The 25,191-nt window shown below is 42.5% G+C and overlaps 1 protein-coding gene across 1 annotated transcript in view; it reads right to left on the reverse strand.

The window, feature by feature from the left end:
- Positions 1–4,155: 4,155 nt before the first annotated feature.
- LOC124007667 overlaps positions 4,156–25,191 on the reverse strand; it is a 41,456-nt gene continuing 20,420 nt past the window's right edge. The window contains 18 exon segments of the mRNA XM_046318343.1: positions 4,156–5,890; positions 7,536–7,611; positions 14,086–14,274; positions 19,270–19,409; positions 19,610–19,701; positions 21,125–21,322; positions 21,475–21,573; positions 21,675–21,758; positions 21,899–21,940; positions 22,402–22,513; positions 22,610–22,669; positions 22,775–22,867; positions 23,011–23,169; positions 23,291–23,442; positions 24,353–24,444; positions 24,544–24,622; positions 24,752–24,838; positions 25,001–25,096. Of these exon segments, the coding sequence (XP_046174299.1) occupies positions 5,812–5,890; positions 7,536–7,611; positions 14,086–14,274; positions 19,270–19,409; positions 19,610–19,701; positions 21,125–21,322; positions 21,475–21,573; positions 21,675–21,758; positions 21,899–21,940; positions 22,402–22,513; positions 22,610–22,669; positions 22,775–22,867; positions 23,011–23,169; positions 23,291–23,442; positions 24,353–24,444; positions 24,544–24,622; positions 24,752–24,838; positions 25,001–25,096 (1,929 nt within the window). The 3' untranslated portion in view covers positions 4,156–5,811.

Raw genomic sequence — 25,191 nt, forward strand, 5'->3', positions numbered from 1 at the left:
CACCCCCCTATCCACATCGATGGAACAGTAGTGGAGAGGGTAGCTAGTTTTAAGTTCCTCGGCATACACATCACAGACAAACTGAATTGGTCCACTCACACTGACAGCGTCGTGAAGAAGGCGCAGCAGCGCCTATTCAACCTCAGGAGGCTGAAGAAATTCGGCTTGTCACCAAAAGCACTCACAAACTTCTACAGATGCACAATCGAGAGCATCCTGGCGGGCTGTATCACCGCCTGGTACGGCAACTGCTCCGCCCTCAACCGTAAGGCTCTCCAGAGGGTAGTGAGGACTGCACAACGCATCACCGGGGGCAAACTACCTGCCCTCCAGGACACCTACACCACCCGTTGTTACAGGAAGGCCATAAAGATCATCAAGGACATCAACCACCCGAACCACTGCCTGTTCACCCCGCTATCATCCAGAAGGCGAGGTCAGTACAGGTGCATCAAAGCTGGGACCGAGAGACTGAAAAACAGCTTCTATCTCAAGGCCATCAGACTGTTAAATAGCCACCACTAACATTGAGTGGCTGCTGCCAACACACTGTCATTGACACTGACCCAACTCCAGCCATTTTAATAATGGGAATTGATGGGAAATGATGTAAATATATCACTAGCCACTTTAAACAATGCTACCTTATATAATGTTACTTACCCTACATTATTCATCTCATATACATATGTATATACTGTACTCTACAACATCGACTGCATCCTTATGTAACACATGTATCACTAGCCACTTTAACTATGCCACTTTGTTTACTTTGTCTACACACTCATCTCATATGTATATACTGTACTCGATACCATCTACTGTATGCTGCTCTGTACCATCACTCATTCATATATCCTTATGTACATATTCCTTATCCCCTTACACTGTGTATAAGACTGTAGTTTTGGAATTGTTAGTTAGATTACTTGTTGGTTATCACTGCATTGTCGGAACTAGAAGCACAAGCATTTCGCTACACTCGCATTAACATCTGCTAACCATGTGTATGTGACAAATAAAATTTGATTTGATTTGTACATTTCAATGAAACATGGTGAAGCCCCAAAATTGCCCTTGCTAGAAGCATGTGTTTCAGACATAAGGAAGTGGATGGCTGCAAACTTTCTACTTTTAATTTCGGACAAAACAGAGATGCTTGTTCTAGGTCCCAAGAAACAAAGAGATCTTTGTTGAATCTGACAATTAATCTTAATGGTTGTACCATCGTCTCAAATAAAACTGTGAAGGACCTCGGTGTTACTCTGGACCCTGATCTCTCTTTTGAAGAACATATCAAGACCATTTCAAGGACAGCTTTTTTCCATCTACGTAATCAGAAACTTTGTCCAAAAATGATGCAGAAAAATTAATCCATGCTTTTGTCACTTCTAGGTTAGACTACTGCAATGCTCTACTTTCCGGCTACCCGGATAAAGCACTAAATAAACTTCAGTTAGTGCTAAATACGGCTGCTAGAATCCTGACTGGAACCAAAGAAATGTATCATATTACTCTAGTGCTAGCCTCCCTACACTGGCTTCCTGTCAACGCAAGGGCTGATTTCAAGGTTTTACTGCTAACCTACAAAGCATTACATGGACTTGCTCCTACCTATCTCTCTGATTTGGTCCTGCCGTACATACCTACACGTACGCTACGGTCACAAGACGCAGGCCTCCTAATTGTCCCTAGAATTTCTAAGCAAACAGCTGGAGGCAGGGATTTCTCCTATAGAGCTCCATTTTTATGGAACGGTCTGCCTAACCATGTCAGAGACGTAAACTCCGTCTCAACCTTTAAGTCTTTACTGAAGACTCATCTCTTCAGTGAGTCATATGATTGAGTGTAGTCTGGCCCAGGAGTGGGAGGGTGAACGGAAAGGCTCTGGGGAACGAACCGCCCTTGCTGTCTCTGCCTGGCCGGTTCCCCTCTTTCCACTGGGATTCTCTGCCTCTAACCCTATTACAGGGGCTGAGTCACTGGCTTACTGGGCTCGTCCCTGGAAGGGGTGCGTCACCGGAGTGGGTTGATTCACTGATGTGGTCATCCTGTCTGGGTTGGCGCCCCCCCCTTGGGTTGTGCAGTGGCGGAGATCTTTGTGGGCTATACTCAGCCTTGTCTCAGGATGGTAAGTTGGTGGTTGAAGATATCCCTCTAGTGGTGTGGGGGCTGTGCTTTGGTAAAGTGGGTGGGGTTATATCCTTCCTGTTTGGCCCTGTCCGGGGGGTGTCCTCGGATGGGGCCACAGTGTCTCCTGACCCTCCTGTCTCAGCCTCCAGTATTTATGCTGCAGTAGTTTGTGTCGGGGGGCTAGGGTCAGTTTGTTATATCTGGAGTACTTCTCCTGTCCTATTCGGTGTCCTGTGTGAATCTAAGTGTGCGTTCTCTAATTCTCTCCTCTCTTTCTTTCTCTCTCTCGGAGGACCTGAGCCCTAGGACCATGCCCCAGGACTACCTGACATGATGACTCCTTGCTGTCTGCAGTCCACCTGGCCGTGCTGCTGCTCCAGTTTCAACTGTTCTGCCTTATTATTATTCGACCATGCTGGTCATTTATGAACATTTGAACATCTTGGCCATGTTCTGTTATAATCTCCACCAGGCACAGCCAGAAGAGGACTGGCCACACCACATAGCCTGGTTCCTCTTTAGGTTTCTTCCTAGGTTTTGGCCTTTCTAGGGAGTTTTTCCTAGCCACTGTGCTTCTACACCTGCATTGCTTGCTGTTTGGGGTTTTAGGCTGGGTTTCTGTACAGCACTTTGAGATATCAGCTGATGTACGAAGGGCTATATAAATAAATTTGATTTGATGACTTGTTTGTGTAGCAGTATATAATGACAAAGGGAACGCCCTTTTCACAGTTTTCATCAAGCTTGGATTGAGTTTGTGAACCTCTCCAGTTAACCGATAATAAAGATGTATTAATTTACATTGAGTTTGAGGCCTTAGTTGTGAATTTCCACAACCCTTGCTCTGTACAATAAAATAAAATAAAATTCTGAAATGTGACAAAACTGAAATTGGAAATGGAAGGAGAGTAAAGGGGAAATGTAGTAGGTGTACAGTATGCAATTTTGCTTCAGTATAAAACATATCTTCTGGTCTAAAAGAGCAGGTCCTGCCTGTCCATCGGCTCAGTTGCATTCCAAGTCCAGTGTCTTCTCAAACTCTGAATCACTTTCCACCATCTGGCAGTCGGACGGACAAATCTGGATTTGGAGAATGCTACCTGCCCGATTGCATAGTGCCAACTGTAAAGTCTGGTGGAGGAGGTGTAATGGTCTGGGGGCTGTTTCCTGGTTTGGGCTAGGTCCCTTAGTTCCAGTGAAGGGAAATCTTAATGCTACGGCATACAATGACATTCTAGAACATTCTATGCTTCCAACTTTGTGGCAACAGTTTGGGGAAGGCCCTCTCCTGTTCCAGCATGACAATACCTTGGTGCATAAATTGAGGTCCATAGAGAAATGGTTTGTCAAGATCAGTGTGGAAGAACTTGACAGGCCTGCATAGAGACCAGACCTCAACCCCATCGAACACCTTTGGGATGAATTGGAATGCCGACTGGGAGCCAGGTCTAATTGCCCAACTTCAGTACTCGACCTCACTAATGCTTGTGGCTGAATGTTAAGTTTATTCACTTGACCATTTAAAAAAAAAACAAGCACACATAAAACTTGGAAAGGTGGTCCTCTAATCGGAAGCAAATCACTGCAGCAATGTTCCAACATCTAGTGGAAAGCCTTCCCAGAACAGTGGAGGCTGTTATAGCAGCAAAGGGGGGGGGGACCAACTCCATATTAATGCCCATGATTTTGGAATGAAATGCTTTATGAGCAGGTGTCCACATACTTTTGGCCATATAGTGTAGCATAAAAGCGCATCCTTGTAGCTGTGTAGGCTAATATTGTCAAAATGTTTGCCTTGGGGTAAGTTGAGTCAATGGCTACCATACCCTATACAAATTATGATTACATTTTGTCAGTTTTATGCATAATATTCTAAGTAATTTTGCAATGTGTCATGCATATGAACTTGAGTGCATTTTTTATTTAAAGAGCAGACCCCGTGGGGCCGTGTATACAAATGTAAAGCACGCAGGGGTCTAACCCCCCCCCCCCCTTGAGGTTCTTAAGAGAGCAGCCAGGTCAGTGAGAGAAGGGAAGAAGTCCATTTGAGCAGCAGTAAGGGATGAGAAGATAAACTGAAGGACACTGAAGAGTTACGTTGATAACAAAAAGAGAACTAACATGTATTGGTGTGAAAGAGAGGATATTATAGAGTAGCAGAGACACACATGTTCATATCTGACGACATGGAGTCTGAGCTTGCTGAACATAAAGAACCTCGCAGATCTGTTTCATGGGCTTAGTAACCTTAAAATGTAGAGTACTTGCCTATGAATTGGCACAATGAAACAACATCTCTGTCCCAGACAACTGGTCAAGAAATGGAAGGCTAAGTGATACTGAACAGAGAGATCTACAGTATATCGGAATGTAGGCATTCATTTAAGATATACCACAACCTCATTCAATTAATTGAACACTGTCAGAGGACACCATCGCCCACTTACCCCAAGGTGGCTCAATTTACCCTGTCCCTATGCTCAATTTACCCCACACCAGGGTAAAGTTGTCAATAAACCACTTTTTTGGGACAAGCTGTTTTCAGACCTGTTATGTTTACATGAATTCAGATTGTTTCCATGGATGCACAACATCCTGAAATATAACATATGTATTCTGAACCTAAATATAAACACAAAAAATTCAAAGATTTTACTGAGTTATAGCTCATATATGTAAATCAGTCAATTGAAATAAATTAATTAGGATTTCACATGACCGGGCAGGGGTGTCCACCCACTGGGCAGCCAATCAGAATTAGTTTTCTGCCACAAAATGTCTTTATTAAAGACAGAAATACTCCTCAGACAATCCCACAGGTGTAGTTACAAATTGTCTGCGGTTCTGAGGCTGGTTTGACATACTACCAAATTCTCTATAATGACGTTGCAGGCAGCTTATGATAGAGAACTTAACATTAAATTCTCTGTCAACAGCTCTGGTTCCTGTAGTCAGCATGCCAATTGCACACTCAATCAGAACTTGAGACATCTGAGGCATTGTGTTGGGTGACAAAACTGCACATTTTAAAGTGGCCTTTTATTGTCCACAGCACCTGTGCACCTGTGTAATGATCATGCTGTTTAATCAGCTTTTTGATATGCCACACCTATCAGGCGGATGGATTCTCTTGGCTAAGGAGAAATGCTCTCTAACAGGGATGTAACCAAATATGTGCTCATAATTTTAGAGAAATAAGCTCTTTGTGAATCTGAAAAATTATTTATTATTTCAGCTCATGAACCATGGGACCCACTTTACATTTACTTTGCGTATATATTTTTTGTTTTGCGTAGATAGCTTTGTTATAAATAATACTACACTCTTAGAAAAAAGGGTGCCATCTAGAACCAAATAGGGTTCTTTGCGGTCCCCATTGGAGAACCCTTAAAATAACCCATTTTGGTTCCAAATAAAAACCCTTTTGGATCCAGGTACAACCCTTTTGGGTTGCATGTAGAACCCTTTCCACAAAGGGTTCTACATGGAACCTTACATGGCTCTACCTGGAACCAAAAAGGGTTCTCCTATGGGGACAGCCACAGAACCATTTGGAACCCTTTTCTAAGAGTGTATATTTCCCTTGACATAGTAATGCTGAATATCACAGTAAAGAGCCAGAGAGGAAATTGCATTTACGACAGCAGTATCAATATTCTTAGGACTTCCACTACATCAATGGAGCAAATGTTCCAGCTCTTCAAACTCGTCTGGCGACATGAGCATCATCTTGTCTTGCAGTCTAGATGGGTGACTAAAACACATTGCAAAATAAGGGTTAATTAAATCAGATTATGGATTATACCCAAACCAGAACATTGCAAATAAAATGTCTTCCTGTTATAGATTAAGAAATATGTACAGTGGGGAGAACAATTATTTGATACACTGCCAATTTTGCATGTTTTCCTATCACAAAGCATGTAGAGGTCTGTAATTTTTATCATAGGTACACTTCAACTGTGAGATACAGAAAAATCCAGAAAATCACATTATATGATTTTAAAGTCATTCATTTGCATTTTATTGCATGACATAAGTATTTGATCATCTACCAACCAGTAAGAATTCCAGCTTTCCACTCATTACTTGTATTAACTGCACCTGTTTGAACTTGTTAACTGTATAAAAGACACCTGTCCACACACTCAAACAGACTCCAACCTCTCCACAATGGCCAAGACCAGAGAGCTGTGCAAGGACATCAGGGGTAAAATTGTAGCCCTGTACAAGGCTGGGATGGGCTACAGGACAATAGGCTAGCAGCTTGGTGAGAAGGCAACAACTGTTGGCTCAATTATTAGAAAATGGAAGAAGTTCAAGATGGTCAATCACCCTTGGTCTGGAGCTCCACGCAAGATCTCACCTCGTGGGGCATCAATGATCATGAGGAAGGTGAGAGATCAGCCCAGAACTACACGGCAGGACCTGGTCACTGACCTGAAGAGAGCTGGGACCAGTCTCAAAGAAACCCATTAGTAACACACTACGCCGTCATGGATAAATCCTGCAGCGCACGCAAGGTCCCCCTGCTCAAGACAGCGAATGTCCAGGCCCGTCTGAAGTTTGCCAATGACCACCTGGATGATCCAGAGGAGGAATGGGAGGTCATGTGGTCTGATGAGACAAAAATAGAGATTTTTGGTCTGAACTCCACTCGCCGTATTTGGAGGAAGAAGAAGGATGAGTACAACCCCAAGAACGCGATCCCAACAGTGGAGCATGGAGGTGGAAACATCATTCTTTGGGGATGCTTTTCTGCAGAGGACAGGACGACTGCACCGAATTGAGGGGAGGATGGATGGGGCCACGTATCGCGAGATCTTGGCCAACAACCTCCTTCCCTCAATAAGAGCTTTGAAGATGGGTCATGGCTGGGTCTTCCAGCATGACAACGACCTGAAACACACAGCCAGGGCAACTAAGGAGTGGCTCCGTAAGAAGCATTTCAAGGTCCTGGAGTGGCCTAGCCAGTCTCCAGACCTGAACCCAATAGAAAATCTTTGGAGGGAGCTGAAAGTCCATATTGCCCAGTGACAGCCCCGAAACCTGAAAATTCCTGCTGCAGTGTGTGCAAACCTGGTCAAGAACTACAGGAAATGTATGATCTCTGTAATTGCAAACAAAGATTTCTATACCAAATATTAAAATGATTATTTTCTGATGTATCAAATACTTATGTCATGCAATAAAATGCAAATGAATTACTTTAAAATCATATGTGATTTTCTGGATTTTTGTTGTAGATTCCGTCTCACACAGTTGACTTATGTGTACTTATAATAAACATTACAGACCTCTACATGCTTTGTAAGTAGGAAAACCTGCAAAATCGGCAGTGTATCAAATACTTGTTCTCCCCACTGTAACGTTTGAAGGGTAGCCTACTCCAAACTTACACTTCCGACACTGGTATGAAACCTTTCTCTATGTATCCTGTGCCAGTGGGACTCTCCACATCCATGGGCTCTGATGCTGAAAAACAAAATGGTGGACAAGATGGATGATTAAGAGGTGTTGTTTAGGGATGCACCGATAGTACATTTTTGTCCGATACCGATATCTTCCTTGCCCCCCAAAAAACGATACCGATAACCAATATTAACCATTTTTAGCTGCCTTTTAAGCATTCTAGTACAGTTAAATAGTTAACACATACACACACGGACGCAGTGGTCTAAGGCACTGCATCTCAGTGCAAGAGGCGTCACTACAGTCCCTGGCTGGAATCCAGGCTGTATCACATCCGGCTGTTATTGGGAGTCCCATAGGGCGGCGCACAATTAGCCCAGCGTTGTCCGGGTTAGGCCATCACTGTAGATAAGAATTTGTTCTGAACTGACTTGTCTAGTTAAATAGAAAGGATACACACACCACACTGACCAAAAAGTAATTTTGTTAGCATTTACATACAGTGGCATGTGAAAGTATTCACCCCCCTTGGGCATTTTTCCTATTATGTTGCCTTACACCCTGGAATTAAAATATATATTTTTTGGGGGGGGGGTTGTATCATTTGATTTACATAACATGCCTACCACTTTGAAGATTCAAAATAAATACATTTGTGAAACAAACAAGAAATAAGACAAAATGAACTGAAAACTTGAGCGTGCATAGCTATTCACCCCCCCCAAAGTCAATACTTTGTAGAGCCACTGTTGTTGAATTTTACCCCTTTTTCTCCCCAATTTTGTGGTATCCAATTGTTTTTAGTAGCTACCATCTTGTCTCATCGCCACTACTCCCGTACGGGCTTGGGAGAGACGAAGGTTGAAAGTCATGAGTCCTCCGATACAATTGTGCGTCACCCCACGGAGTCTGATGGCACAGCTGGCACTGCAGTACAGCGCCCTTAACCACTGCGCCACCCGGGAGGCGTAGAGCCACCTTCTGCAGCAATTACAGCTGCAAGTCTCTTGGGGTATGTCTCTATAAGCTTGGCACATCTAGCCACTGGCAAAACTGCTCCAGCTCCTTCAAGTTGGATGGGTTCCACTGGTGTACAGCAATCTTTTAAGTCATAACACAGATTCTCAATTTGATTGAGGTCTGGGCTTTGACTAGGCCATTCCAAGACATTAAATGTTTCCCCTTAAACCACTCGAGTGTTGCTTTAGCAGTATGCTTAGGGTCATTGTCCTGCTGGAAAGTGAACCTCCGTCCCAGTCTCAAATCTCTGGAATACTGAAAACAGGTTTCCTTGCATTTTTTAGCACCATCCATCATTCCTTCAATTTTGACCAGTTTCCCAGTCCCTGTCGATGAAAAACATCCCCACAGCATGATGCTGCCACCACCATGCTTCACTGTGGGGATGGAGTTCTCAGGGTGATGTAAGGTGTTGGGTTTGCACCAGACATAGCGTTTTCATTGATGGCTAAAAAGATACATTTTAGTCTCATCTGACCATATGTTTGGGGAGTCTCCCACATGCCTTTTGCCAAACATGTTTACTTATTTTTCTCTGGCCAAGTTTTCTGCTAAGCTCAGCTCTGTGGAGTGTACGGCTTAAAGTGGTCCTATGGACAGATACTCCAATCTCAGCTGTGGAGCTTTGCAGCTCCTTCAGGGTAACCTTGTCTCTTTGTTGCCTCTCTGATTCATGCCCTCCTTGCCTGGTCCATGAGTTTTGGTGGGCAGCCCTCTCTTGGCAGGTTTGTTGTGGTGCCATATTCTTTCAATTTTTTAATAATGGATTTAAATCGTGCTCCGTGGGATGTTCAAAGTTTCAGATATTTTTTTATAACCCAACCCTGATCTGTACTTCTCCCCAACTTTGTCCCTGACCTGTTTGGAGAGCTCCTTGGTCTTCATAGTGTCGCTTGCTTGGTGGTGTCCCTTGCTTCGTGGTGTTGCAGACTCTGGGGCCTTTCAGAACAGGTGTATATATATATACACACACACACACACACACACACACACACACACACACACACACACTAAGATCATGTGACCGATCATGTGACACTTAAATAAAGTCCACCTGTGTGCAATCTAACTAATTATGTCACTTCTGAATGTAATTGGTTGCACCAGATCTTATTTAGGGGCTTCATAGCAAAGGGGGTGAATACATACACATCACTTTTCCATTTGGTATTTTTTTGAAACAAGTAATTATTTTCCATTTCACGTCACCACATTTGGACTATTACATGAAATCCAAATAAAAATCCATTTAAATTACAGGTTGTAATGCAGCAAAATAGGAAAAATGCCACAGGGGTGAATACTTTTGCAAGGCACTGTATGTCCCCATTACCAGTAAAACATAATCAAAACCTATTTTAACTTACTTGCAGTGCTGTTTCATTGTTCATTTATTCAGTTGTTTCATTCTCAACCAGGATTTCATCATGCATGTCAAGCAGTGAAGTTTCAGCTCTGTCTGCCCGTGGCCTCTTTTCCTCGGTACGCACTATCATTGTGTCTTTTTCCATTTTGTCCAGCTATGTATGTAACATTTCACATAAACCATGTTTGTCTGCATCGAAGTAGCGGTCCTTGTACCTAGCGTCGAGCATGGTGGTGACACAGTAAAGTGGCTCAGAGAGAATACCACCAAATTGCTTGTTCACAGCCTCAAGGACTTTTGTAAGTTAACCCAACGGTCTGTGTCTGCAATTTCGTTGAGCAGGCGTTTCAATACCATGACAGAGGGTATCACGTCCGCTGCAGATGCAGTTGAGCTTATTTCTCGAGTCAGTTGTTCGAATGGAGCTAGGAGTGTTCATGTTTCCCAGTTTCAAACATGTTCTTAAAATGCCATTGAAATGGCAGCAGCGGTATGAAAACCAGCACATTCTTGAGCATGCAAAACAGCTTTCCTCAGTTCAAAATCCTTGTCGACACTCTGTGCTGTCAGACTCATAATGCTCATGGGGCTGACGTCGCTGGTCCAAATGTCAGTCGTGAAGCTAATAGCAGCGACTCTCACGGATGTGAGTTTCAACAATAATGTGTAACTCCGGTAGGGCAACATCTGAAAAATAGTGTCTACCGGGGCTCGACCAGTCGGCAAAAGCCAACATCATCCACGACAACGCACGGTTGATTGTCAAGGGCAATGGATTCCACTATCTTGGCATTAATGGATTTCGCCTTCTAGTTGTCTCGCTTAAATTTTCTAATCCTTTAAAACGACTGCTGGTCTTGAACTTGTTTAGTTGTTGGAAGTGTATGCTTAGTATTTTCTGCTTTTGTTCTGTGTAGCACTGTATTTGTCGTGGCGTCATTACGTCATCGACCTATGTTATATAGGTATGCACATTAGCTTTGTCATCGGTTTTGCACATCGGCGTTAAACTAGACATGACGATGTTGGCCTTTTCAGCTAATATCGTCCGATTCCGAAATGCTCACCAATATATCGTGCATCTCGAGTGTTGTTCATAATAAACATCCCCAAAGGTTTACCAGACATCATGGTTATTGAGGGGATTTTAAACAGAAAGCCTAATCTCTTCACTTCCATTTTCTGACCAACATTATAGAATTATAGGAATTAAAAATCTAATGTGAAATGTCTTATTATTTTGTAAACACTTATATTTGATATGTGCCTATAGTCGATGTAAGTGCCTGCGTGGAAAACTATTCTGTCTGTTCAACCTAGAGACTTTTGTTTTTGCCTGAACTGCGTCTCAATACACAACATCCGCCGATGTCGGTTTACCCCATCTGCGGTGGAATCAGGCAGCTCTACAGCGGAGTGACTCCATTATGGAAAGCTGAGACTCATGGCCGTTTTAGTCTACGACAAGCTTCACGGGACTCGTTTGAAGTCCGTCCCGTCGGCATGCAGACTTTGTTTTTCTTCCCACGAAAACGTCAGTAAACTCCGAATGGTTTAAGCCAGAAACAAAATCACCCCACTATGGAAAGCTGAGACTCACACAAACGGGTCAGCTGTTTTGCTCTACGACACCCACAAGCTTAACCCCTAGGAGTCTGAGACGATATCTATAAAGCTAACATATAGAATTGTTTTAATTTGATCATAAGATGGACCAGCTATTTTTAGGACCTCTGTAGGTATACCCCCCAAAAAAACTTTAGAACTACCTCGTAAAATGTGGTCTGATCTTCTTCTAAGTCACAGCAATAGACAAACAGCGTGCTTAAACTAGTAACACACAAATAAATGATTGTATTTCTCTTGTCTATATTGAATACATAATTGAAACATTCACAGTGTATGTTGGAAAAAGTACCCCTAGGCTAATGACTTCACCAAAAGGAGCAAACCTGGAGTCCAATCAATGAGACGAGATTGGAGATGTTGGTTAGAGTTGCCCTGCCCTATAAAAAAAACAACTCACAATTTGAGTTTGCTATTCACAAGAATTATTGCCAGATGTGAACCATGCCTCGAACAAAAGTGATCTCAGAAGACCTAAGATTAAGAATTGTTGACTTGCATAAAGCTGGAAAGGGTTACAAAAGTACCTCTAAAAGCCTTGATGTTCATCAGTCCACGGTAAGACGAATTGTCAATAAATGGAAAAAGTTCAGCACTGTCGCTACTCTCCCTAGGAGTGGCCGTCCTGCAAAGATGACTACAAGAGCACAGCACAGAATGCTCAATGAGGTTAAGAATAATCCTAGAGTATCAGCTAAAGACTTACAGAGATCTCTGGAACATGGTAACATCTATGTTAACGAGTCTACGATACGTAAAACACTAAACAAGAATGGTGTTTATGGGAGGACACCACAGAAGAAGCCAGTGCTGACCAAAAAGTTCACAAAAGAGCACTTGGATGTTCCATAGCACTTCTGGCAAAATATTCTGTGGAAAAATGTAACTAAAGTTGAGTTGTTTGGAAGGAACACACAACACTACGTGCGGAGAAAAAAAATGGCACAGCACAACATCAATAAACCTAATTCCAACTGTAAAGTATGGTGGAGGGAGCATCGTGGTTTGGGGCTGCTTTGCTGCGCCTGGACAGCTTGCTATCGTCGACGGAAAAATGTATTCCCAAAGTTTATCAAGACATTTTGCAGGACAATGGAAGGCTATCCGTCTGCCAAATGAAGCTCAACAGAAGTTGGTTGATGCAACAGGACAACAACCCAAAACACAGAAGTAAATCAACAACAGAATGGCTTCAACAGAAGAAAATACGCCTTATGGAGTGAACCAGTAAGAGACCTGACCTCAACCCAATTTAAAATGCTTGTGGCATGACCTCAATAGCAGGTTCACACCAGACATCCTAAGAATATTGCTTAACTAAAACAGTTTTGTAAAGATTGTTGGAGTCGGCTAAACTTTGAACATTGAGATATTAAATAAACGATAGAGACAAAGCCTTGAATATAAAGAGTTTGTAAAAAGCCAGAAGGTTTTGGAATGTGTTTGATGGAGGAGAGGAGGGCAATGTGTTGATATAGGGAAGACATAGGGATATCTGTGGGTCAGGAGGTGAGGTCAGTTCCCCTTAAGGGAGTAATCAGGGTTGTTATCTGGTTACCTTCATTCCTGTGGAGAACATAAACTGTAAGGAAGAGGGGTGTCTTAAGTAGGATGTTCATATACTGTGTCTGAAATGTTTTGCTGTCTGTTTTCAGATGTAAAGAACCTTTGGGAAGAATAAACTTGGTTAAAGTTTCTCTGAAAAATAAGAACCCAAAAAGATGAATGCTCCAAAAATCCTCCTGACCGTTGTGCAGGTCTGATCCGCAACCACAGAAAACGTTTGGTTGAGTTTATTGCTGCTAAAGGAGGGTCAGCCAGTTATTAAATCCAAGGGTTCACATATTTTGTCCACCCTACACAGCAAATGTTTACAGTGTGTTCAATAAAAAAAAAGTAGAATTGAAAAAAACGTATATAATGAAAACGTATATTTCTTGTGTGTTATTAGTTTAAGCAGACTGTGTTTGTCTATTGTTGTGACTTAGATGAAGATCAGAGCAAATTTTATGACCAATTCATGCATAAATCCAGGTAATTCCAAAACAACGCAGAGCCAATTGTGCGCCGCCCTATGGGACTCCCAATCCATGATCCAGCCTGGATTCAAACCAGGGTGTCTGTAGTGACGCTTCTAGCACAGATTTTTTTAAACAATTTTAAACAAAATTTTACCTTTATTTAACCAGGCAAGTCACTTAAGAACATATTCTTATTTTCAATGACGGCCTGGGAACAGTGGGTTAACTGCCTGTTCAGGGGCAGAGCGACAGATTTGTACCTTGTCAGCTCGGGGGTTTGAACTCGCAACCTTCCGGTTACTAGTCCAACGTTCTAACCACTAGGCTACGCTGCGGCTCCAGATGCAGCGCTTTAGCCCCCTGCGCCACTCAGGAGACCAACTCATACATGGCCAAAAATAAATCAAAATGAAGTATGGTTTGAGGTGTCTGAAAAGCATTTGAGAGATAAAGGAAAGCATCAGGAACAAAAAAAAATGTTTTTAAAGGTTGCTGGCTGCTTACCCTCTGAGGCCCTGGTATAGAACTTTCCGAAGGCCTCGTCTTTAGGGATGTCTGGGTAGAGGAAGCAGAGTGGGTTCTCTGGGATGTTCCCAGCTGCCATCACTTTGTAGTTGCGGATGATTTCAGGTAGAGAGATGACAGACAGCTTGTTCTTGGTATAAGGCTCCACAGCATGGAATGCAGGCTTATCTGTGGAACATGGGTGACAGGTACAGTTGAAGTCGGAAGTTTACATACACCTTAGCCAAATACATTTAAAATCAGTTTCATAATTCCTGACATTTAATCCTTGTAAAAATTCCCTGTCTTAGGTCAGTTAGGATCACCACTTTATTTTAAGAATGTGAAATGTCAGAATAATAGTACAGAGAATTATTTATTTCAGCATTAATTTCTTTCATCACATTCCCAGTGGGTAAGAAGTTTATATACACTCAATTAGTATTTGGTTCATGGTAAATGTATTTGGTAATTGTTTAACTTGGGTCAAATGTTGTTTTGGGTAGCCTTCCACAATAAGTTGAATTTTGGCCCATTCCTCCTGACAGAGCTGGTGTAACTTAGTGAGGTTTGTAGGCCTCCTTGCTCACACACGCCTTTTCAGTTCTGCCCACAACTGTTCTATAGTATTGAGGTCAGGGCTTTGTGATGGCCAGTCCAATATCTTGACTTTGTTGTCCTTAAGCCATTTTGCCATAACGTTGGAAGTATGCTTGGGGTCATTGTCCATTTGGAAGACCCATTTACCACCAAGCTTTAACTTCCTAACTGATGTCTTGAGATGTTGCTTCCAATATATCCACATAATATTCCCCCCTCATGATGCCATCTATCTTGTGAATTGCACCAGTCCCTCCTGCAGCAAAGCACCCCACAACATGATGCCTATACCCCCATGCTTCATGGTTGGGATGGTGTTTTTCGGCTAACCCGGTTTCCTCCAAGCATAACGATGTTCATTATGGCCAAACTGTTCTATTTTTGTTTCATCAGACCAGACGACATTTCTCCAAAAAGTACGATCTTTGTCCCCAAGTGCAGTTAAACCATAGTCTAGCTTTTTTATGGCGGTTATGGAGCAGTGGCTTCTTCCTTGCCGAGCGGCCTTTCTGGTCATACCGAAATAGGAATTGTTTTACTGTGGATATAGATACTTTTTGTACCCGTTTCCTCCAGCATCTTCACAAGGTCCTTTGCTGTTGTTCTGGGATTGATTTGCACCTTCCGCACCAAAGTACGTTCATTTCTAGGAGACAGAACGCATCTCCTTCCTGAGCGGTATCAGGCTGCTTGGTCCCATGGTGTTTATACTTGCATACTATTGTTTGTACAGATGAATGTGGTACCTTCAGGCATTTGGAAATTGCTCCCAAGGATGAACCAGACTTGTGGAGGTCTACAAATTTTTTTTCTGAGGTCTTGGCTGATTTTTTGATTTTCCCATGACGTCAAGCAAAGAGGCACTGAGTTTGAAGGTAGGCCTTGAAATATATCCACAGGTACACCACCAATTGACTCAAATTATGTCAATTAGCCTATCAGAAGCTTCTAAAGACATGACATCATTGTCTGGAATTTTCCAAGCTGTTTGAAGGCACAGTCAACTTAGTGTATGTAAACTTTGACCCACTGGAATTGTGATAGTGAATTATAAGTCAAATACTCTGTCTAAACAATTATTGGAAAAATTACTTGTGTCATGCACAAAGTAGATGTCTTAACCGACTTGCCAAAACTACAGTTTATTAACAAGAAATGTGTGGAGTAGTTGAAAAACAAGTTTATGACTCCAACCTAACAAGCTGACGACACCGCTCGCGTCACGTGCGCTGCAAAATACATTTAGAGATCTATATTATTCAATTATTGAACCCACACTGCTCGCACGCGCCAACAAGAATCTGCGTTGCCAAGGGCTAAAATAGAAGTCAGTTCTATTTTTGACACAGATCGCGCTGCAAGTCCTGCCTCTCCCATCTCCTCATTGGTTTATAGAAGCAGGTACCCACGTGCCATCTCCTCATTGGTTATACCCACGTGGGTGACTGAAAGATGAATGAGTTCAGTGGCGGTAATGCACCTAATTTATGAAAGTTGCCAATCACAATATAAAGTCAAGAGAAGAGAAGAAAAATCCTGGAAGGAGGAGAGATGACTAGAAACGATTCAGTTGACTGTTTTATGTGTGGATTCATTGGCGGAGTAGAGGATCTTGTGCATTTCAGGTAAAATAACAACTCAATGTTTATATCCTCTGGACAAATTAGCTAGCAACAGCAAGCCAGCTAAATAGGACAAATTAGCTAGCAAGTGCAAGCTAACTAGCTAAATTGCCATAAATGTTTAATGCGTCTCGACCTGTCCCCAAATTAACATAATTGGTTCAGAGTTTGTTTTGATATTTTAACCTGCGTGTCGTGATCGCTTTTGGTGTGGTGGGACAAAATACATTTATGCACGATGGCGCAGCCGGTTTGGGTTCCGTGTAAGTGTATGTAAACTTCAACTCTATATCTGGCGACAGGTTTAGCATTCATCTTTGCATTCTAACAGAAAGTAGGCTGGCCCTCTTTGACATCGCATTGGTCAAAACATTGCATTTTGTTAATTTATAAAGCCCCTTTGCAAAAAAAAAAAAAAACTATTTACCTAACAATGTTACTAACATATAGAAGTATGAGTAACCATACTCCGTCACAGGGATGGTTAACTCTTGAAATTCCTTCTGTCACTACAGATTTAGGATTAAATGGCTTTTAGTTGATTTGCACCTCATTTATAGAACCATTTTGAGAATAATCTACAGTTGGATGCAATGGTGGTCAGATGACACGGATGCTACACTACAGGACTGTTTTGCAAGCACAGACTGGAATACGTTCCGGGATTCATCCGCATCGAGCTAAAGGCTAGAGCTGCCGCTTTCAAGGAGTGGGACACTAATCCAGACGCTTAGAAGAAATCCCGCTATGCCCTCAGACAAACCATCAAACAAGCAAAGCGTCAATACAGGATTAAGATTGAATCATACTTCACCGGCTCTGACGCTCGTCGGATATGTCAGGGCTTGAAAACTATTACGGACTACAAGGGGAAACCCAGACACGAGCTGACCAGTGACGGGATCCTACCAGACGAGCTAAATGCCTTTTATGCTCGCTTCAAGGCAAGCAACACTGAAGCATGCACGAGAGCACCAGCTGTTCTGGATGACTGTGTGATGATGCTCTCGATAGCTGATGTGAGCAAGACCTTTAAACAGGTCAACATTCACAAGGCCGCAGGGCCAGACGGATTACCAGAACATGTACTCAAAGCATGCATGGACTAACTGGCAAGTGTCTTCATTGACATTTTCAACATGTTTCAAGCAGATCACCATAGTCCCAGGGAAGCAGAGGTAACATGCCTAAATGATTACCGCCCCATAGCACTCACGTCAGTAGCCATGAAGTGCTTTGAAAGGCTGGTCATTGCTCACATCAATAGTATCCTCCCAGATACCCTAGACCCACTCTAATTTGCATACTGCCCCAACAGATCCACAGATGACACAATCTCAATCACACTCCACACTGCCCTTTCCCACCTGGACAAAAGGAACACCTATGTGAGAATGCTGTTCATTGACTACAGCTCAGCATTCAACACCATAGTGCCCACGAAGCTCATCACTAAGCTAAGGACCCTGGGACTAAACATCTCCCTCTGCAACTGGATCCAGGACTTCTTCACGGGTCGCCCCCAGGTGGTAAGGGTAGGCAACAACACGTCTGCCATGCTGATCCTTAACACTGGGGCCCCTCAGGGGTGTGCATTTAGTCCCCTCTTGTACTCCCTGTTCACCCACGACTACGTGGCCAAACACGATTCCGACACCATCATTACGTTTGCTGACGAATGAACAGTGGTAGGCCTGACCACCAACAATGAGACAGCCTATAGGAAGGAGTTCAGAGAACTGGCAGTGTGGTGCCAGGACAACAACCTCTCCCTCAATGGAAGCAAGACAATGGAGCTGATCGTGGACTACAGGAAAAGGCGGGCCGAACACACCCCCATTAACATCAACAGGGCTGGCGGGGAGCAGGTCAAGAGCGTCAAGTTCCTTGGTGTCCACATCACCAACAAGCTATCATGGTCCAAACACACGAAGACAGTCGTGAAGAGGGCAAGCCAAAACCTTTTCCCCCTCAGGAGACTGAAAAGATTTGGCATGGGTCCCCAGATCCTCAAAAAGTTCTACAGCTGCACCATCGAGAGCATCCTGACCACTTGCATCACCGCCTGGTATGGCAACTGCTCGGCATCTGACCTTAAGGCACTACAGAGGGTAGTGAGTACAGCCCAGAACGTCACAGGCCAAGCTTCCTGCCATCCAGACCCATTATAATAAGCGGTGTCAGAGGAAAGGCCAAAAAATTGTCAGAGACCCCAGTCACTCAAGTCATAGACTGATTACTCTGCTACCGCACGGCAAGCAGTAACAGATAGCCAAGTCTAGGACCAAAAGGCTCCTTAACATCTTCTACCCCCAAGCCGTAAGACTGATGAACAATTAATCAAATGGCCACCCCACTATTACATTAACCCCCCCTCCATTTGTTTTGTACACTGCTGCTACTTGCTGTTTATTCTCTAAGCATAGTCACTTCACCCCTACCTGCATGTACAAATGACCTCTAACCTGTACCCCCGCACACTGACTCGGCACCGGTACCCCCTGTATATAGCTGCGTTATTGTCATGTTATTGAGTTACTTTTTACTTTAGTTTATTTGGTAAATATTTTCTTAACTCTTCTAGAACTGCACTGTTGGTTAAGGGCTTGTAAGTAAGCATTTCAGGGTAAGGTCTACACTTGTTGTATTCAGCATTTCACAGTAAGGTCTACACTTGTTGTATTCAGCATTTCACAGTAAGGTCTACACTTGTTGTATTTGACGCATGTGACAAATCAAGTTTGATTTGGTCCCTTTTGGGCAATTCAGTTTGTTGGTTGAGGACCTCTTTATTGAGAATTTAGTGTAGTGTTTTCCTATACTCCCATGCTGCCTTCTGGATTCCACCCAGTAATCCACTCTGCTAGAATAAAAACGAAACTAAACAAACATAGATTGAATTATAACACCTTTAAATTGTAAATGGCTACAGTGTGTGTCCGTGCGCATGTGTGCTACTCACCGTATAGGTCGTGTTCCACCCAAGTGAATGTGATGGCTCCGTCTCTGCTACTCTCACTGAAGCGCAGCAGGAACGTGCCTGGACACTTCCCAGTCAGCATGGCCTTTGCCCTCTCCTTACTCACAAAGCCCAGGATGCAACTGTAGTGGGAGGGAACAAGCAACATTTCTTTATTACTTACATTACTGTATTTGTTTTAGTAGGCAGGGACAATGCATATTGTTCATCATGGCTGTCAATGTGCCAAATGTAGCCATTCTGCTAATATGTCATCCCTAAAAGAGCACTAGTTATTTGCTTTTGTAATTGTCAATTCCAAAAAGAGTAAAGAAAAACTCACCCATCATTCCACAGGGACAGCAGAGGTCTCTTGATGAGGTCCAGGATGTCTTCGATCCACAGCCAGAAGGGAAAGCTCTTCTCACGGAGGCTCTGTAGTTGACACACTTACTCAATGTCCTCTTTATATATATATATATTTGTGAACTGTAAATATTTTAAACAAAGTACAACTTATAAAAGGATTTATATAAGCATACATAAAGGCTTCACAAATCATCTTCAAGTGTATGTCATACTCTATAAATGGTGTATAAACATGCATAGGACATTATGTCACATTTGGCAAGACAGACTCCTACAGTGGGAGTTGTTTTTTCCCCCTTTAACCTGTTAAGTCGACCCTCTACTTTTTCAAACATTCTGTTAAAAATCACGCAACATTTCAGCGCCCTGCTACTCAGGCCAGGAATATAGTATATGCATATGATTAGTATGTGTGGATAGAAAACACTCAGACGTTTATAAAACTGGTTAAATCACGGCTGTGACTATAACAGAACGTGCGTTTCATCGAAAAGTGCAGGAATATCTGATCACTGAAAATGGAAAAAATATCCATCCGCGTCTTCAAGGAATTGTTCAAAGTGAATCGAATTAAATGAGGCCGAGGTTGCAGTGCCTACAGCTTCCACACGTTGTCTAGAGTCTTGTCATTTGATTCGCAATTGATTCTTGGTCTAACCGAATCAAGGGAATTGATTCCCTCCGGTCTCCGACCGGATGTTTTGGTCGAGCTCTCTCCAAGACATTTTTTCGAAACAGATACCTATATAATTGACATCGCCTCCTGATGAATTTTATTGCTTATTAACGTGTACTAATACCTAAAGTTGCATTACAAAAGTATTTCGAAGTGTTTTGTGAAAGTTCGTCGACTTTTTGAATTTTAAAAAATGACGTTACGTTATGAAACGCTATTTTTTTCCGTTTATCACACAGTCTTCATAGATCGATATCTAGGCTATATATGGACCGATTTAATCGAAAAAAAGACCCAATAGTGATTATGGGACATCTAGGAGTGCCGACAAAAAAGATGGTCAAAGGTAATGAATGTTTTATATTTTATTTGTGCGGTTTGTGTAGCGACGACTATGCTAATTATTTTGTTTACGTCCCCTGCGGGTCTTTTGGGGCGTTACATGCTATCAGATAATAGCTTCTCATGCTTTCGCCGAAAAGCATTTAAAAAATCTGACTTGTTGCCTGGATTCACAACGAGTGTAGCTTTAATTCAATACCCTGCATGTGTATTTTAATGAACGTTTGAGTTTTAACTAATACTATTAGCATTTAGCGTAGCGCATTTGCATTTCCAGAGCTCTAGATGGGACGAATGGCGTGCCAGGTAGGATCAAGAGGTTAAAGAGCATTATATACACTTAGATGATTTGTGAAGCATTTATGTAGTGTTTATGAAGCATTTATGTTTGCTACAGTATATAAATCCTTTATCAGTTGTACTTTGTTTAAATTGGGACCAAATATTCTGTGTACTGTAATCCTAACCTACCTTGACAGCACCGAACATGGTCCAGGAGATAAGGCCCTCAGGATTCCTCTGTGCTTTCTGACCCAGTAGTTTGTCAGCCAGCATGCCTAGCTGCTCATCATTGAGCCCCCTCTTGGTGACAGAGGAAAACTGCCAGCTCAGCACCTCAGATAGCTGACCCCAGGACACTGCCGGAGGGTTCAGGAAGAACTCCAGGTTCTGTTTTAAAAAAAAAAAGGAAAAAAAATCATATTTATTTAAAAACTCATTTTAAAATCAAGTTGTCACAAAGTGTTTGACAGTAAGCCAGCAAAGCACCTTCAAGGCAAGGAAAAACTCTCTAGGAAGAAGGAACCTTGAGAGAAGACTACCTGGGGCTCGCTGGTCAGCATGTTGTACCACAGGATGGAGGCCCAGCCACTGGGCAGCTGGCTGCAGTTGGAGATGACCACGATGGGCAGGGAGATGGTCTAAGGACCAGAGGCCAGACTAAATCGAAGGCAAATAAATAAGGCCAGAGCGCCATAAAAATGAGAGTGTAGGCCTGAATCTCTATATTTCAGATCATTACCCCTAGTTTGATTTCCAGACCTGACTGGCGGAGTTCCGACTCAAAGCAGATGCAGTGCAGCTCCTCTGTCACAATGAGAGGCCCCTGGAATAACATAGTCAGAAACATAATCCACACCAGAATGTATTTAATACTAATCATGAAATTCACAAATACTGTACAGATTACATGGTCATTATAGCCCATTAAGACCAATCAGAAACAAGCTCTCTTAGGTCTCTTACCTCTTTCTTTCCTCTTCCAGTCACTCTCTGCTCTTGCAGTCTCTGTGTCGAGATCAAAGAATAAAACTGTAAAGCAGGGATCATCAACTACTGTAGATTCAGCTGCAGGCCGATATTTTCTTGAGAGGATGGTCAGGGTGCCAGAACATAATTACAAATCATTTGTAGACTACAAACTTACCGCAAGAAGCCCAACCAGATATCATATTTGACTATAACACAATCATATCAAACCTTGCTTACATTTGTATACGGTCACATATATTTTTTAATATGCGTGGGAATACTTTGGAACAGATTTCCAAAATTAAAATTTGCTGGTGTTTTTACAGTAAAAAATAAATAAAAATACACCTTGACCGCCACTTGACCTCCAAATAAAATGACTGTCAGTTGGGGAACCCTGCTGTAAAGAGTGATGACAGTGCAGGTCCAAATGGACAAATGGGACAACTCATTCAGACGTAGTGCCCTGTATGCCATTTGAAATGGTGCTAGCTTACCAAGTGGAAAAACTCTGCAGCCAAGCTTCCATTTGACTCCTCCATAGTCATAACTTTTGTGTTGGTGCCCAAGATGTTGAACTTACGAAACCCTTTCTTTTCTGTAACGTCCCTGGAGAGAAAAGAAAACGTGCATTCCCCCTTTAGTTATGTATTCGCATCACAAATTCAAGAGCAGGACAAAATAACACCACACTCCTTTACTTACTTGTCAAACAAAGCTTTCACTTTGAGTTGATAGTTGAATTCCTGGAGTTTCACAAGAAATCTAGAGAGGAAATACAAATCAAAACTTAACCAGGTCTGGACAGATCCATAGGAACTACAGATGGGAGGAACTACAGACGGGAGGTGCTGTTGTGTTTGTGCTTACCTGAGCTTGACAGTGAACTGCATCTTTGTCTGCAGCACCAGAGGTCTCTGTGGATATGTGGGCATACAGGGCTGTCTCTCTACCACCAAGGAACTAAGACACACCACAGAGACACAAGGAATTTTGAGGTGATATACTGTATAGAGGCGCATATATATACAATTTAAATTATCAAAAACGGCAGCAAAAAACAGAGTGGGTGTTTAACTTCGGGATACAAGTGTGGTGTCACTCACTGTTCTAGGAGGTTCCGGAACAGTGCCAGGGCCCGCCCCTCCAGGAAGCCTTTCTGCTGTTTGATTGGGTCGTTGTCGTAAGTGTACTTCTGAGCTAGTTTATGGAGCTCCTTCAGCTGCTGCCTCACCTGCTGCAGGCTTTCTGCTACCGCTGTGAACCTACAGGGGAAGAAGACGATGAAGCAGAATAAGAACAATACTTTATTTTGTTGGGTTCCTAAATTCATCTTTTTGCTTGATCAGATAAGAGATGCCCAAAATAATTAACTAGTCTCCTCACCAGTTCTGCAGTTGGTCCAGACATGCGTTGGGTGGTCCTCCAATACAGGAGCTCTGCTGCCTCTTCTTCCACTCAGGCAGCTCCTCTGAGATCAAGTCTGATTGGACCTCCTCGGCCATGTTGAGCACCTCCGCCAACTGGCCAACCACGTCCTGTGGAGGCAGACAACAACATACGTATAGTTATTATTTACTCTATAACCGTCATCTACTCTTCAATATGAGCATGCTGGTTATAACTAGGTAATACACTCTTAGTCGACTATTTCTCTCTATATCATTTGTATTTCATATACCTTTGACTATTGGATGTTCTAATCAAACGGGTGGCAACTCTAAGTCTAAATATTGCTGCTACATTGCACAACCTTCAATGTTATGTCATAATTATGTAAAATTCTGACAAATTAATTATAGTCTTTGTTAGGAAGAAATGCTAAGGCCAAAACTGTTGCCTGTGCCATGACTCTGCTTGCACTGAACGCAAGAGAAGGGAAACAATTTCCTTAGTTAAAATAAATGCATGTTAGCAGGCAGTATTAACAAAACATGCAGGTTTAAATATATACTTCTGTGTATTGATTTTAATGAAGGCATTGATGTTTATGGTTAGGTACATTTGTGCAACGATTGTGCATTTCTCACAGATGTGCTTTTGTTAAATCACCTGTTTGTCAAAGTTGAAGTAGGCTGTGATTCGATGATAAATTAATAGGGACGGCTTTGATTATACGCAACGCAGGACAAGCTAGTTAACCTAGTAATATCATAAACCATGTGTAGTTAACTAGTGATTATGTGAAGATGGATAAACTTATCTCATAAACTAATGCTCGCTAGCAACTTACCTTGGCTCCTTGTAGCCACAAGGTCCTTTTGATGCTGCACTCGCGAAACAGGTGGTCAGCCTGCCACGCAATCTCCTCGTGGATTGCAATGTAATCGGCCATAATCAGCACCCAAAAAGGCCAATTGTTATGAAAACTTGAAATCGTCCCTAATTAATTGGCCTTGCCGATTAATCGGTCGACCTCTAATCGTGACCCATCATGACCCCTCTTACCACTCTCTTGAACTTCAGCTTGAAACACATCTCTACAATCTGCAGCTTCTCGTGTTCCAGCTGTTTGGGTGTCAGCCCGTTCATTTCATGTTCTAAAGTGGGAGAAGGAAAAACATTCACTTACTGACTAAACCTGAAACACAGACCTGTAAATAAATGATCTATTACAGATTGAGAATAAAACACCTCACCTCTGTTCTTAAGAGTATTTTCCTTAAAGTCATGCTCGTCTTGAAGGTATACCAGAGACTTTATATTCTGATCCGCTTCCTAGCAAGTGAGATAAACACGTTGGATCAGGTAGATGGCAAACCTGACATGCATGAACATGTACTGCGAATCACTGACGGAACTGTTCCACCAGGAAACAATCAACATCTAGTATATGATGGAACTCACCTGAACCTTGTTTTTCATGTCTTTGACTTTGTTGTCCAGCTTTTGCTTTTCCAGAACCATGCTGGTCTGTGTGTTTTCTCTGTCGGTCTGAAGAGGAAAATACTGTTCATTTAACTGCACAGTTAAAGCATGTAAACACTCCAATATACAGATATGTATCATCTACAATATCTGACAGCACGGATAGAGAAAGACGTGTGGTGATTTTATTAATTACAATGTATGTCAATACAAGTTCATGCAGAGCACCTCTATGCTTTTGGCAGCAGCCAGAATCCTCCGCTCCTCCTTCAGGTTTCTGGAGATGATCATGGCCAAGTGAACGGGGTCCTCCTGAAAGCGGTCCTGGAAAAGTGGGTACTTTTTTACTACAAACTCAAAAAACATTTACTGACATTGGGGTCATAAATTCCACATCAACAACTCATTCAAAATCAATC

The sequence above is a fragment of the Oncorhynchus gorbuscha genome, linkage group LG21, assembly GCF_021184085.1.
Source record: "Oncorhynchus gorbuscha isolate QuinsamMale2020 ecotype Even-year linkage group LG21, OgorEven_v1.0, whole genome shotgun sequence".
NCBI classification, from domain to species: domain Eukaryota; kingdom Metazoa; phylum Chordata; class Actinopteri; order Salmoniformes; family Salmonidae; genus Oncorhynchus; species Oncorhynchus gorbuscha.